Source organism: Lontra canadensis, unplaced genomic scaffold (genome assembly GCF_010015895.1).
Source record: "Lontra canadensis isolate GAN:19392208 unplaced genomic scaffold, GSC_riverotter_1.0 scaffold122, whole genome shotgun sequence".
Classification (NCBI taxonomy): Eukaryota; Metazoa; Chordata; class Mammalia; order Carnivora; family Mustelidae; genus Lontra; species Lontra canadensis.
In genome coordinates, this window is record NW_022631116.1 from 1610158 (window position 1) to 1625218 (window position 15061).

Below are 15061 nucleotides of genomic sequence, written 5' to 3' on the forward strand. Positions count from 1 at the left end.
TAGATTTAGTTATTTTGAGATAAAGTAACCTCTGCTACTGGTCTAGAAAAATATTAAACCTCTAAAGCAGTGGTGGTGGTGGTTGTTTAAAAAATAGATTTACTGGGACGCCTGGGTGGCTCAGTTGGTTAAGCGGCTGCCTTCGGCTCAGGTCATGATCCCGGCGTCCTGGGATCGAGTCCCACATCGGGCTCCTTGCTCGGCAGGGAGCCTGCTTCTCCCTCTGCCTCTGCCTGCCTCTCTGTCTGCCTGTGCTCGCTCGCTCTCTCTCCCTCTGTCTCTGACAAATAAATAAATAAAATCTTTAAAAAAAAAAAATAAATAAATAAAAAAATAAAAAAAAATAGATTTATTAAGATATAATTCATATATGATAGAGCTCATGTATTTGACTGTACAATTCAATGGTTTTTTAGTATATAAAACCATCACCAGAACCAATGGTAGAACATCCTCATTACACCCCAAAGAAACAACATACCCCTACACTGTTAACCAGTTTCCAATCTCCGGAGCCTGTTTCTCCTAGGCTACCACGAATCTATTCTCAGTCTCTATAGACTTCCCCAATACAGACATTTCATAGACATGGAATCCTGCAATGTGCAGTCCTTTGTGGCTGACTTCTTCACTTAGCATAAATTTTCAAGGATCATCCATGTAGTAGAATGTTTTAGCATCTTTTTATGGTTAAATAACATTCTATTGTATGGCTATACCACATTTTATGTATCACTCAGCAGCTGACAGACATTTGCGTTGTTTCTAAATGGCTGTTATGGATAATGCTATGGACATTCATGTATAAGTTTTTGTGCAGGCATGTCCTTTTTTTTTTTTCTCTTGGGCAGATACATAGGAGTAGAACTACTGAATCATATCGCCACTCTATCTTTAACGATTTTCCAAAACAGGTGTATCATTTTACCTCTACACCAGCACATCCTCACCAACACCTGTTATTATTTGTGTTTCTGAGTATAGACATCCTGGGTGGGGGGGGGGGTGTGAGGTAGTATTCCATTGTGGTTTTATTTGCATCTCCCTGATGAACTAATGATGAGCAGTTTTTAATGTGTTTATCAGCCATGTGCATATTCACTTTGGAGAACTCTCTGTTCAGATCCTTTGCCTAGTTTTTGTTGGGTTATTTGGGGTTTTTTATCTTTAATTTTTAGAGTTATTTATATATTATAGATAACCTTATCAGATATATAATTTGAGATTTTTCTTCTATTCTATGGACTGTCTTTTCACTTTGTTGATGACATTCTTTAAAGCATCAAAGTTTGTCCTTTTGATGATGATCAATTGATCTCTTTTTTCTTACGTTGTGTGTTTTGGTGTCAGATTTAAGAAATGATTGCCGACTCCAATGTCACCAGTATTTATGCCTATGTTTTCTTCTAAGAGTCTTACAATTGTAGCTCTTACATTTAAATCCTTGATCCACTTTTATTCAATTTTTTAGATATGGTGGGATGTCGGAGTCCAACTTCAATCTCTTGCACACAGACATGCAACTGTCCCATCACCGTTTGTTCATGAAAGCATTTCTTTCCCATTGACTCATCTCGGCACCCTTGTTGAAGACGAATTGATTGTAAAAGGGAGGGTTTATTTCTGGATTCTCAAATTCTATTCCATTGATCTATATGCCTATCTTTATTGCCAGTACTACTGTCTCATGTATTGTAGCTTTGTAGTAAGTTTTTAAATCAAGAAGTGTGGGTCCTCTGAATTTCTTCTTTTTCAGTATTATTTTGGCTATTCTGAACCCCTTGTATTTCCACACCAATTTCAGGATCAGCTTGTCAATTTTTACAAAGAAGTCAGCTGGGAGTTTGACAAGGATTCTGTTGAATATATGGTCCATGTTGAGAAGTACTGCTACCATAACACTATGTAAGCCTTCAAATATACACACATGATTTGTCCTTTCATTTATGTCTTCATTAATACCTACCAACAATATTTTATAGTGGTTCTGAACTCCAGTTGTTCACTAAAATTATCTGGGGAATATTTTTAATACCAATACCTAATCCCCATTCCAGATTTGATGACAATGACGTACCAACGTAGATTCATCAATGATGGGGGGTGTTGGTCATGGGGGAGGCTATATGTTCCCCTATAGTAGGGGCTATATGGGAAATCTCTATGCCTTACCCTCAATTTTGTTGTGATTCTAAAACTGCTCTAAAAAAATTAATTCTTTAAAAAGGGATGGGGCTGTCTTCCCTACAACTGTATTTAAGAATAAACCTCATTGAGCATTTACCCATCAAAAAAAGCACCACTCAAATTATGTATACAGTATAATTCTAATCTTGAAGACATATTTGTGTGTCTTTAAGTTGGGTGGTGTCTAAGTATGATTAATAAAAAGAAATTCTCTGAAATTCTCTGAATAAACTGAAATTCTCCAAAGTTAACAGTGATTTCTGTCCAACCGAAATTCAGGTGATTTTTATCTTTCTTCATCCTAGTCTGTATCTTTTGAATTCTCTCAATGAACATCTATTACTTTTATAACCCAAAAAAAAATCTTTTCTAAATGCTATAAACATTTGATACTATATTGTATGAATATAAACATATTGATACTATACTGAAACTTCTTACTTATAAATGGCTTCATCTAACACAAATTTCGTTTGTTTCTATACATTAAGCACATGTTTGCAAACTACATGTCTTGTTGCTGAGCGTACTTACCGTCAACAATTCAGTTTCTACTTCATCGTGAACTAGATCGATCCCCATTCTCTTCTCTCGATGAAATAGACATTCTCGGGCTACCTACAGATACACAAATAATGGAAAGCACTAATACAAAGTAACTAAAATCAGTGATGAGCAGTTCTAAGGATCTGTTCCTAAAACAAGTCAATAGATAGTCCCAATACCAACTTACCAACTTTTCAAGCCATTTTGTCCAAAATCCAGCATGAGATCCACCATAACAACTAAGTAAATCCTAATTGCTAGTTAAGAGGTAGAGTTCACCCTTCAAAGTGGTTTGGGAAAAAATCTAATTTGGAAAGATGACAAAATCAGGCATTTGGCAACGACTTAATTCCTACAAATTAACTTCTGAGAAAATTACTTAGCATTAATTTCTGCTACAGAAATAATATCCTGAAACACAGTCTCCAGGATATTATTTTCAAACATTTTCTACTGAGAAGAGTGAGGAAGAAACAAATTATTATCCTTAAAGAAGCCAAAATATTAGTGTAGCCAAAAATCCGAGTGATTACTTTTAAGTACCATTTATTATTTTCCTAATTACAAAAATAATGTGCTTTATCCATTAAAAAGAAAAAAAACATAGAAAAGTAGAAAATGATTTAACCATAGTCCTATCACTGTTTTGTTTGTCGTTTATAACAAAACAGAGGTTATAATGTCCTTTACAATTTTATATTATGTTTTTTAGGATTGACATTAAATAGTAGGCTCCAGTCGTAAAATATTCCCTGAGACAAAATATGCTAATGACTCAAGTGGAAAACAGCTTGGATGGCTAACAATCGATTATGAAAGAACATGATGCAAAAGTTAAAATACTTTTTTCAAAGACTATTTCATGACTTGGAGTGACCAGATAATGTTAATGTTTTCAGCCTAAAATGTAATAGTACATACACTGTAATCTGGACATCATATTATTGAACAAATGTATATTTTTTGAATGAATGTATATTTTTTAATAGTAAAAATTCACATTTACAAGAAAATGAATTAATAGGTTGACAGGAACTCTGATTATTTTCATGTATATTCCTAAACTGCTTTTTGCAAATTCCTACTAACCCAAGGTCTAGTAAGATTCTACTCATCTTACCAGCAACATAGAAAGGCATCCATCTTCTTCACTTTGGCCACTCTAGATGTCATCAGTTTCCACCGTTGCAAATATGATAGGCCAAAGATGGATATTTCATTGATTTCTCATTTTTATTAGGGAATTTTAACACTTTTTTTCTTATATTAGTTGATCACCTGGATTTTCCCTCTTGAGATATATCTGTTTATGTGACTAATTCTAATTTTAATCAGGACCTTCCTACACTGTGTTGATAGTAAATATTTGAACACAGAAGAATATTTGGACAAAAATTGCAGAAAAAAATACAAATTAGACCCGTCTCACTGAAAGGAATAATGAAAGGAAGAAACAGGATGTTCCCCCAAAATTCAGAGGGTAAGTGGGTATCATTTTAGGATACGCTAAAGTGGGCTGGGTAAGGTGGGTGCAGATCAGCCCAGGATTCCTCAAAATAAGCCAGAGCATGAAGAAAGTATGGAAGGGTTTCTGATCCTGAAAAACATCTCATGATGAGTTAATTTAAAAGGACATCATTTGAGAAGTCCTTTCTTGGAATTTCTGGTGGTTGTGTGTGTGCTTGTGTTTTGTGGGGGGAAGGGGTGGGTGTGCACAATAAGAAGTAACAATGTGCAGGGTCTCCAACAAACTCTTCAACCCGCTAGACTTCTAGCTGCTTAATTCTCTAAACTCTTCTGCTACAGATGTCATAATGAGGACCTACTGCAAATGCTTATCACATGGAAAATATCATACAAACATGAAGAAAAATGGCGTTTGCCTCATCAATATATATATACCTTCTGAAATAATTTCTGTAATTTGTGTATCTTCAACTACAGAATGTCTTCTTTCAATGGTGGTGGGTAGAGTGGTGTTGGAGCTCCCCCCAGGCATCACACACTCAGTGGGGTGAGAGGTGGCCAGAGGCCAGCAACAAACTAACATGCTACCTCCATGACTGCAACATCTGGCTTAACCTCAGGCCCATTACTCTATTCAATCAAACTCACCCCTCCTCCTAAGGTAGTCTCCTTGATCATTTCACTGTGCTCTAAAAAGATATCATAACATATACACAGGAGGCATTTCATGACACAGATTAAAAGATTAAACAACTAACACTTTTTTCCCCTCAAATACTATATACAATAATCCAGGAACAGCAATGCCCAAGCAGCCTTTTAAATAAATGGAATGATGCCATTCTCACTATAAGGGTGTCTCTCTGTTCAACCTTTTTTGCTTTGCACTCAGAATTCATTCTACTTAAATGGTTGTTCTGTAGGATGTATAAAGCTCGTCATGGTTTTACCAACTCCTGGAAGTAGTTACAGATATACTGATAGGAGGTTGGCTTCTATAGGTGAAGTGAAACATAATTCGACAGATAATAACCACAGTAATTCAGCCAGTGGATTATAATCATATAAATATCCAGTGTCTTTTATCATAAGGTCTTATATTTACCTGAAGAGGGGCTTCTGTCTCCATCAAAGCCCTCTCCAATTTTTTCTTAACATCAGTGAGTTCATTTGTCTCTCCAATCATTGCATCCAACTCATGAGTGATTTCAGATTTCCAAAATCCTATGTCATTGACTCGTTCTCCCAAATTTTGGGTGGAGTCTGCTTGAGTTTTTCTTGTTTGCTGATATTTGTCTTGAATCAGGCGAGATGTATCTACCCTTAGTCTCTCTGAATTATGTCGGGAAGTGTTGGATTCTAGATAGTTGGTCAAGTTGGACCTGTACCAATCATCAGGAGTATACCTTGTGAAGAGAGTGGTTCTATTGGAAACAAAGGGAAGCATGGCACTCTCGCACACCTTCTGAGATCTGGTGCAGTACGGACCCAAGGTCGGCAAGTTGGAGGCTACTTTGTAGTATGTGCTTGGTCTCCAAGGAAGGCTCAAGGTATGGGTTAAATTGTAGTGGGGGAAGCGGTCCCTATAGCTTGATGCCATAGTACTGATGGCTGGTAGAAAGTTGGTTGGTGTTGGTCTAGGGTGGGCATAAGTTGCCGTTAATGTAGAACCTAAAGGCTCCATGATGCTCAAACACTATTTGTAAATCTCTCCTGTTGGGGGGGGTGTATAAAAACAAACAGTCACATAAATTAATCTTTGGTAAAAATGTACAAATGAAAGCCACATTTGACTTCTAGTAACAGTACTCCCTAACATATTAGGAATTTGTTCTAATTTGATATCCACCTTTACCAGTGATAATATGTTCCAAAAATATTTTTTCCCATCTCTGTTTCCAGAATATACTAAAAATTACATTTTTTTAAAATTGGCCACTTGAATTTCTGAATTTTTTAAAAATCATTACTTAAATTCAAGTTATTATTATCTTGTAACAAATCTAAATTAAGAGCCTCAAGTATGCATTTTAACAGGGATACAAATCTTGCCTCTGCTATTTACTAGCTGTGAGGCATTGGGCAAATTACTTAACCTATTTGTGCCTCAATTTTCTCATCTCTAAATTGGGAATAATAGCAGTACTTACTTCTCTGGATTATTATGAGAGGTAGTAATAGCAAGATGTTACTTGGCAGCATTTCCCCTACCAAGTCATCCTAAATGAGCACAAAACTGGTATAACAACAGTGTGCTTGGTATGCAAACATACCTCAAGGCAAATACTTGGCTCCCTTCTCTTGGCAACTTGCCACCTCTAGGCACCTCCAGTACAGACACTCTAGGGTAGTTAGGAGGGCTAAGTAAGACAATGCTACATATTTGGAATGCTTATCATAGTTTTGGGCTCAAAATAAATGTTCAATAAATGTGAGCTTTTTAAACTACTAAGCCAGGGGCCCCTGGGTGGCTCAGTGGGTTAAACCTCTGACTTCCACCCAGGTCATGATCCCAGGGTCCTGGTTGGGCTCTCTGCTCAGTGGGAAGCCTGCTTCCCCCTCTCTCTCTCTTCCCCCTCTCTCTCTGCCTGATCTCTCTCTGTCAAATAAATAAAATCTTTAAAAAGTAATAATAAATAAATTACTAGGCCAAAAGCATATACAAAATAAAAGATAAATATTCATCTCCCAAAAAGTGAGCCCTTTGAACACTGAACTATTCATTAGTAGTTGTTTCTGTCCAGATATTTCCTATTATATACCAACATATGTATCATTTTTAAGGCTATCTTAAAAATGCTACTTATATACCATTTATATGTATGAACAGAGATTTTTAAATACAAATATTGAATTATCTTAATATTATAGGTATTATTTAGAACATGCATTTTTTAAATATATATTTCTGATCTCTCCCCCTGTTAGAACATACAGATCCACTTCATCTTTTTTACCAGTTGAAAGGTATTCTATTGTCTGGAACTTTTGGTTATTATTAGCCCAGAAAGTCAAGATGCCACAGCCTATGACATACTTTTCAGCATGTAAACATCATTCTGTTTGGTTGTTAATGTCTATGGATCCATTTACTGAAAAGGAAAAATAAATCAGATCCAATTCTATAACCACCTCAGGAAAAAAAATCATTTGATGATTATTTAAATAGCTATGTCTTGAGGCCTTTGGTCCCCAAACCACAAAATAATCTATTTGTAGAACTGTGGTTAGATTGAAACACACTCATTTCACATGCGGTGGGACAGCTGCCCACGCCTTGGTGGTGGCCCACACAACCCTAGCTCCTCACCTCTTCCTAATTCTTCCCTACCTCAGTCCCCAGATACCTTGTACTGGCCAAGCTTAGGAGTATGGTGGTAAAAGAGAAACCTTAATAATCACTTGCAGTTCTTCCCCTCAGTTTGAAAGTTAAACACTGTTTTTCGAAAAAGTAAATTCAAAGCAACTTGAGACCTTAGGATCTTCATGGCTACTTTCAGTTCTAACTACTTCTCCAGTCAAATCTGGAAATAATCTTGTCAGTTTTCTTTCGGCAAGAAACTTCAAGTGGGCTTTGGGCCACTCTTACTTGGATTTTCTTAATTCTTGACAGTAAAAGCTAGCGAATCATTTGGTCCTTCAACCAAGGAATTCTAAGTGTAGAGTTACCACATATGTTTACCCAACACCTATTATGTTGAAGTCTTGAGGCATCTAAACCCATGTTTATCAAATCATGAGTCATCTACTATGAGGGGTGATTTATGAAACGCAGAAGTTCATAAGCCAGAGGAGACAGATGGATTGAGAAATTCAATATAGCTTAGAAAAGTTTCCAGTGATATATCTTTTAATTAGGGATGGGATATAATTTAAAATCTGGAATCTGAAGCATAAAACTCCAGATACATCTCTCAGATGTAGAGCTCCTGGTGTGTGGCCATAAGTTTCACATGGAGACAATATTCTACACAAGACACAATGTTCTATATGGTTGCACAATGGAAGTTCTAGCTGCAGCCAGCCATCTTATAAGTCATTCAGGAAGGCTGATTAGAAGACAATAGCACAGCAACATCTTATATTTTGGGTCATTATTGTTCAAGGAAACCGAGGGTATCATGGCCTAAGAAATACTTAAAAAATCAAAATAGACTTCTGACTCCAACCATGATACAGTAGTAAAAACTAGACTTAGCCTCTTACATCTAAAACACTAGAAAATATATATGAAACACCTGTCTTGGACAATAAGCAGGACAAGACTCTGATCTCTGAGAAAAGAGAAACAAATTAGGCAAGCCGTCTGATTGTCCTGGCATTCTGTCTGGAGGCAATTTCCAGATTATGGGAAAAACAGGTGAAAACTGAACAGATCATGGCAACTTTGTGAGTTGAGGAGGAGATCAGAATTTTAGGAAGCTGGGACAGTTGGAAGTTGTGAAGCAGGATTCCAGAATAAAGCAAACTATGTAGAAAAATAGCTCCCTAAATCCATATAGGGGTCCACTTGCATCTTTGCTGTGCAATAGGCTGCACGTAGATCAAGGGACACTACGTGAACTTTGGCAAAGAATGATGGCAGGGTTCTATTTCTAGAGTTGGTGGAGAGACATTTTGAACTCAGACCAGTCAGAGTGGAAAGTTGTTGGTGATTACCTAGAGCATCCCATGGAGACCCCAGAGGAGTCACACATTAGAGATAAGGCTGACCTATCTCCAGAGTGAAAGTACTAAAGATTCATCCCATCAAAGCTTAAAAAGAGGCCTCAAAGAGATCAAATTAATCCACAAGTAATTTAATTGCCTGACAACATCAAGACATTCAAATATGTAATATCACAATGTCCAGCATTCAATCAATATCACCAGACATGCCAAGTAGCAGAAAAAATTCTGACACATAATTAGGAAAAATTGTTGACTGCAACAGGAAAGATTTGATAGAACAAAGATTTGATAGAACAAGCAAACAATGTACAAGTATTTAAAGGAAAACAAGAACATAATGAAGATCTTTTAAAAAGAACCAATGTAACTTTAGGAATAAAACATACAACATATACTTATACAGTATATACTAGAACAATTTTACTATATGAGATTAACTGCAGGATAGACACCAGAGAAATAAAGATTAGTGAGTTTAAATCTAACTAAACCAAAGTATAGACTTTCTCCAAATGAAAAAGAGAGAGAGAGAGAGAGAGAGAAAATCCTCAGTAATATAGGCACAATATCAAATAAACTAATATCAACTCTTTGGGGTATCAGTCATATAGAAAGGGGAGGGAGACAAAAATATTTGAAGAAATAATGGCTGCATAGTTTCCAAATTTGATGAAAACTACAAATCTCTAGGTCTTAGAAGCTCCAAACACTCCAAGAAGATAAACACACACCCAAACACACATGTGTGCTCACACTACTACCACTATCATCACCATCACCACCATCACCTCAAGGATCATCATAATCAAATTGCTGAAAATCAGCAATAAAGAGAAAAACTTAAAGTCAGAGCAAAAATACACTAGATATTCTTTTTTTCAAAAACATAGCTTTTCATAAAACATTTTATGTTACTATATAATGGGTTGTAATGCTTATTTTTAAAAGAATTGGTATTCTAACTGTTCGATTTTAATTTCTAATATAATAAATATCAGTGGATGCAATCCACATAAAGTTCTTTGAGATACTCAACATGAGGTTGTTTGAGTACAAAGGGGTCCTGAGACCAAAAAGATTCAAAACAGAATTAAAGCTAATCAGCTAAGAGGGGAAGGGAAAAATAGAAGACTGACAAAGATACATAATCCAAGAGAAAAGAGACAAAAGTAAGACAGAATCAAGTAGCAAGATGGTAGACACAAACCAAATCACACTGATAATTATATTTATAATAAATGGTTTAAACAGTCAAATTAAAAGGCACAGATTTTTAAGCTGGTTTTTAAAAAGCAATATTGAACAATATGCCATCTCAAAAAATCCATTTTATAATGTAAAACATAGATAAGTTAAAAATAAAAGAATGGAAAAAGGCACACCATGTAAATACAAATCAAAAGAATATTGAAGTGGCTATATTAATAACAAACCAAACAGATTTCAGGACAATAAATACCATCACAAATAAAGAGGGAAATAGGGATAAAAGGTTTAATCAAGGAGCTTTAACGATATTCAATGCCTAGGGAATCACCAATAGAATATTAAACACATAAAGCAAAAACTGGGAGAACTAAAATGAGAAATAGACCCACAGCTGCAGCAGATATTTCAACACACCTCTGTCAGTGATTGTTAGAACAAATACAAAATTGGTAATAAATAGGCTATTTGAAAAATACAACTAACTGGACCTAATTTATATCTACACACCACTCAAAACAGCAGATTCTTTTGTACCTATTTGAGATGACAGATGTTAACTAAACTGATTGCGGTAGCCATTTCACAATATATGTAAGATATGCTGTACATCTTAAACTCATACACGTTATATGTCAATTTATCTCAATAAAACTGAAAGAAAAATATTTTTAAACAGCAATTACATACAATTTCCAACTACACAGAGAATATTTAACAAGGTAAACCATATACTGACTCTTAAACAAGTTCTCAACAAACATAAAATACTGAAATGATACAGAATATGTTCACTGACTATATCAAACTAAATTAGAAATCAAAAATAGAAAGATATTTGGAAAACTCTCAAATAGCAAGAAATTAAACAACACACTTTTTTCTAAGTAGGCTCCACACCCAGCATGGATCCCAATGCGGGGCTTGAACTCATAATCCTGAGATCAAAATCTGAGCCGACATCAGTAGAATGCTAGGGGTGCCGGGGTGGTTCAGCGGTAAGCATCTGCCTTCAGCTCAGGTCATGATCTCAGGGTCCTGGGATGGAGCTCCCTGCTCAATGGGAAGCCTGCTTCTCCCTCTCTCATTCCACCTGTTTGTGTTCTCTCTCTCTCTCGCTGTCAAATAAATAAGTAAAATCTTAAAAAAAAAAAAAAAAGTAGAATGCTCAACTGACTGAGCCACCCATGCACCCCTAAACAACACACTTCTAAATATCCTCTAGGTCAATGAAGAAAAATTAGAAAACATTTGGAACTGAATGAGAATAAAAACAGAGCATATCAAAATTGTGAGATGCAGCTAAAATAGTGTTTAGGCAGAAGTGTATAGCTTTCAATGCTTACACTAGAAAGTTAGCTAAAATCAATGATCTTGGGACACCTGGGAGGCTCAGTTGGTTAAGCATCTGCCTTCAGCTAAGGTCATGATCCCAGAGTCCTGGGATCTAGTCCCACATCATTGCTCAGCAAGGAGCCCGATTCTCCATCTCTCTCTGCCCTTCCAACTCTGCTCATGCTCTCTGTGTCATTCTACTCTCTCTCTCTCAAATAAATAAATAAAATTTTTTAAAATAAAATAAAATCAATGTCCTCCACTTTATTCTTGATGGCAAGGTGTGGGGCGGGGGGTGGGGGCAGCAAAGTAAGGCCGAAGTAGAAGGAAATAAATAATAAAAAGAGAAAAGTCAATGAAATAGAAAATGGACAAACGGGGGAAAAAAGCAGTGAGACTCTAACAATAAAATTGATAGACCTCTTGCCAGATTGATCAAGATAAAAAGAGAGGAGATAAATTACTAATATCAGGAAAGAAAAAGAGATATTGACACAGAACCCCGGCAAACATTAAACAGTTAATAAAACAATGTTACTAACAACTTTACTCCAAGAAATTTGACAACAGAGATGAAATGTACAAAATGCTTTAAAATGACAAACACCCAAAACTGACTAAAGAAGAAATTGATCACTTGAATAACCCTGTAGTACTTAAAGGAGCTGAGTCTCTAGCTTAAAATCTTCCCTCAAAGAAAACTTCAGGCCTAAATGGGTTTGTTCACGAATTCTACCAAAGTTTTAAGGAGGAGTTTTTTTAAAAGCCTATGGCTTACTTTGATGATGTGACTTTTACAACATTTAAATCATTCTCTAAATTCTAACTCAGTCACATCTTAACAGGGCTCATGAAGCACATACTAAGATCATTAACTGATGCTATAAATGTCTCCTATTTGCAAGCAAACTGAACAAATTCTTTGGAAAATGACTGAAAATAGCTGTGGAAAAATTCATACCCTAAATTATGCAATTGTTTTTCTATTATGCTTTTGGCATGAACCAAAAAACATTTTAAGAAATGAAGTCAAATACAGTGTATTTATTTAATGTGGAGTCAATAGTTACTTACCTACTGGAAAAAAAATGCTATAATTGTCTTCTATAAATATTAACATGCTAAAAATATAATCAATAACACAAAGACTATAGGTACTGGGAAGCCTCACTTATAATCCAGAAGATGACCTCAAGTAGGATAAACATATTTTATTAGCATATTTAGTCAAGACTTTAAAATCATAAATATTTTAAGGCATAAAAACCTGTGGATTATTTTGTACAGAAGACATGACAAGAACAGATTTCCATGAATTTCTCCACATTCTGCCTCAGATAAGTGACCAGGATAGGCTTAACAGATCACATACAAACCCCCTTAGCTGCTTTGGTTGTATCCATCTAATTACTCACAGTTCCAAACTGGGGCAAAAATGAAACACTGCCCCCACTACATTAACGAGCAGCTGACTTTTTAAAAAATTATATCAGATTTCAACATTTAAGCAATTTATCTTTATGCATATACTAAATATGAATAAATAAGTAAATAAATAAATAAGAAGCTCCAGCCAGCCATCTTATAAGTCATTCAGAAAGACTGATTAGAAGACAATAGCATGGCAACATCTTATATTTTGGGTCATTAAGTTAATCCCTTTCTTCCAAAAAAAATGTATAATACAGAACCGTCTTCACTGATACTGGAAATATAAATTAACATACATTGGAGATCTATGTGGCAGCATCTAACAAAAAAAGCTGAAAAAGCACATTCCCTATGACTCAGCAATGCAACCTTTTGATATACCTAGAGAAACTCAAGTACGTACCGAAGAATGTAGAAGAATGTACAAGAATGTTTCTAACAGTTTTTAAAAGGAAACAGTCTAAAAGTCTATCAAGAGGAGTAGGCATATATCATTTGTATTAAGTTCATACAATCATTATCACACAGCAGTTAAAATGAATGACCTACAGCACGATACCATTATATAAACTTTGAAAACAACACTGTATATTCGTTTTTCAACAAATACGTTAGTAGAAATGGTCTATGAATATACAGAATGTAAGTCAACAGCAAGTTCTGGTAGGTGGGTATTGCTGGGAAAGAAGGGAAATGGGATTCCCAAGGGATGCATAGGAGGGAGGTCTCATCCACGACTGTAAAGTTGTTAGCTTGTTTATTTAAGTGAGGCATGGATGCTTGAACACTATTTATTGCGGAAAATATTTCACTTTAAAAAGAAAAGAGTCGGGGAGGGGGGGAGCCTGGGTGGCTCAGTGGGTTAAGCCTCTACCTTGGCTCAGGTCATGATCTCAGGGTCCTGAGATCGAGCCCCACATCAGGCTCTCGGCTCAGCGGGGAGCCTGCTTCCCCCTGTCTCTCTGCCTGCCTCTCTGCCTACTTGTGAGCTCTGTCAAATAAGTAAATAAAATCTTAATTTAAAAAAAAAGTAGAATATTTTATCAGAAACCTCGGAACACTTCGTCTATTAGTGAAACAATTTGCTTGCTTGTTTTCACGGTGGCCAAACAAGTAATATTATGCATTTCTGAAATATTTATCTACACCATCATAAGCAACCAGGGAGGAAACATAAAGCGGTTTGATCTAAAAGGTCCAAACACAAGTTAAGAGCTTCAGGGTCAGAGCAGAACAGAATTGGCCGCAGGCCAAGAGGGAGCACCTGCCCTGATCAGAATCTCAGGAACTCTCCGGGAACAGCCAGGCGGTTGGACGGCCCTCCCCTGGGCGGCCCTTGAAAACCCAGCGGAGGAGGCCGGACCCAGCGCTGCGGTGGCAAAGCACAGCACCGCTCACCGGTATAAGATATTACACGAGTGAGCACCGGGTCGAGGGGTCGGACGCCCCTTTCCTGGTTCCGCATTTGGAAATAACTTCTCAGTCCTTGACAACAAGCATCAGGCATTGGGGGGGGGGGGGGTAGCTGGTGCCCGTGGGTCTGTGTGGTTCCTATTTTGAAGGGTGGGGGCAGGGAAGTGAGATTGGGGAGAGGAATTCCAGGTTACCACGACTTCACCCCGAATTCTGAGGTCAGACGTTGGGGCTTCACTGGGGAAGGGGACGCTGTAGGGGTCGTCCCAGCGGCAGGCAGGAGCCGACCAGACCACTCACCTGTCAGCGGCTGCGGGCGAGGGGCGGGGAAGGGGCGGTGAGCGGGAAGGGTGGCAGTCCCCCACCTACCGCCCTTGGTGGCTGGGACGCCAACCCGTCCGGTCCTGGCCCCGCCTTCCCCACCTGTGACGTCAGCGCCCGTGGACCACTCAACGACCGCCCCTGCCGGCTCGCCGGGAGCCCATTGGCCGGTGGGAGGCGGGAGGCGGGAGTGGGAGGAACGGAGGGAAACCCAGCGGCAGGCGGTTGCCATGGACGCCCTCGCGTCTAGTAACCACGGCTCCGGGGGACACCTGCTTGGTCGCGGAGGTGAGCGGGTGGGGGGTGGGGGTGCAACCCAAGGGAGGGGCCGCGGTGATACCCCGCCTCTCCTGCGGCACCTGAATGGGAACTTCAGTGGCAGAGGGCTTGGTGGCCCATTCTAGGTGCAGGACAGCAGGCAAGCCTCCACATCTACACCTGTCTTCTGCCCAGCTGGACTTCTCCCATGGTGGCATTGTCTAGT

At 37.8% G+C, this 15061-nt stretch overlaps 1 protein-coding gene across 1 annotated transcript in view; it reads right to left on the reverse strand.

Moving 5' to 3' along the window:
- TEKT3 (tektin 3) overlaps positions 1-14686 on the reverse strand; it is a 34972-nt gene extending 20286 nt beyond the window's left edge. Inside the window, exons 1-3 of the mRNA XM_032841320.1 lie at positions 14557-14686; positions 5306-5913; positions 2722-2805 (exon numbers count right to left, since the gene is read on the reverse strand). Coding sequence (XP_032697211.1) covers positions 2722-2805; positions 5306-5884 — 663 coding nt within the window. The 5' untranslated portion in view covers positions 5885-5913; positions 14557-14686. The remainder of the gene's footprint in view (positions 1-2721; positions 2806-5305; positions 5914-14556) is intronic.
- Positions 14687-15061: the final 375 nt, after the last annotated feature.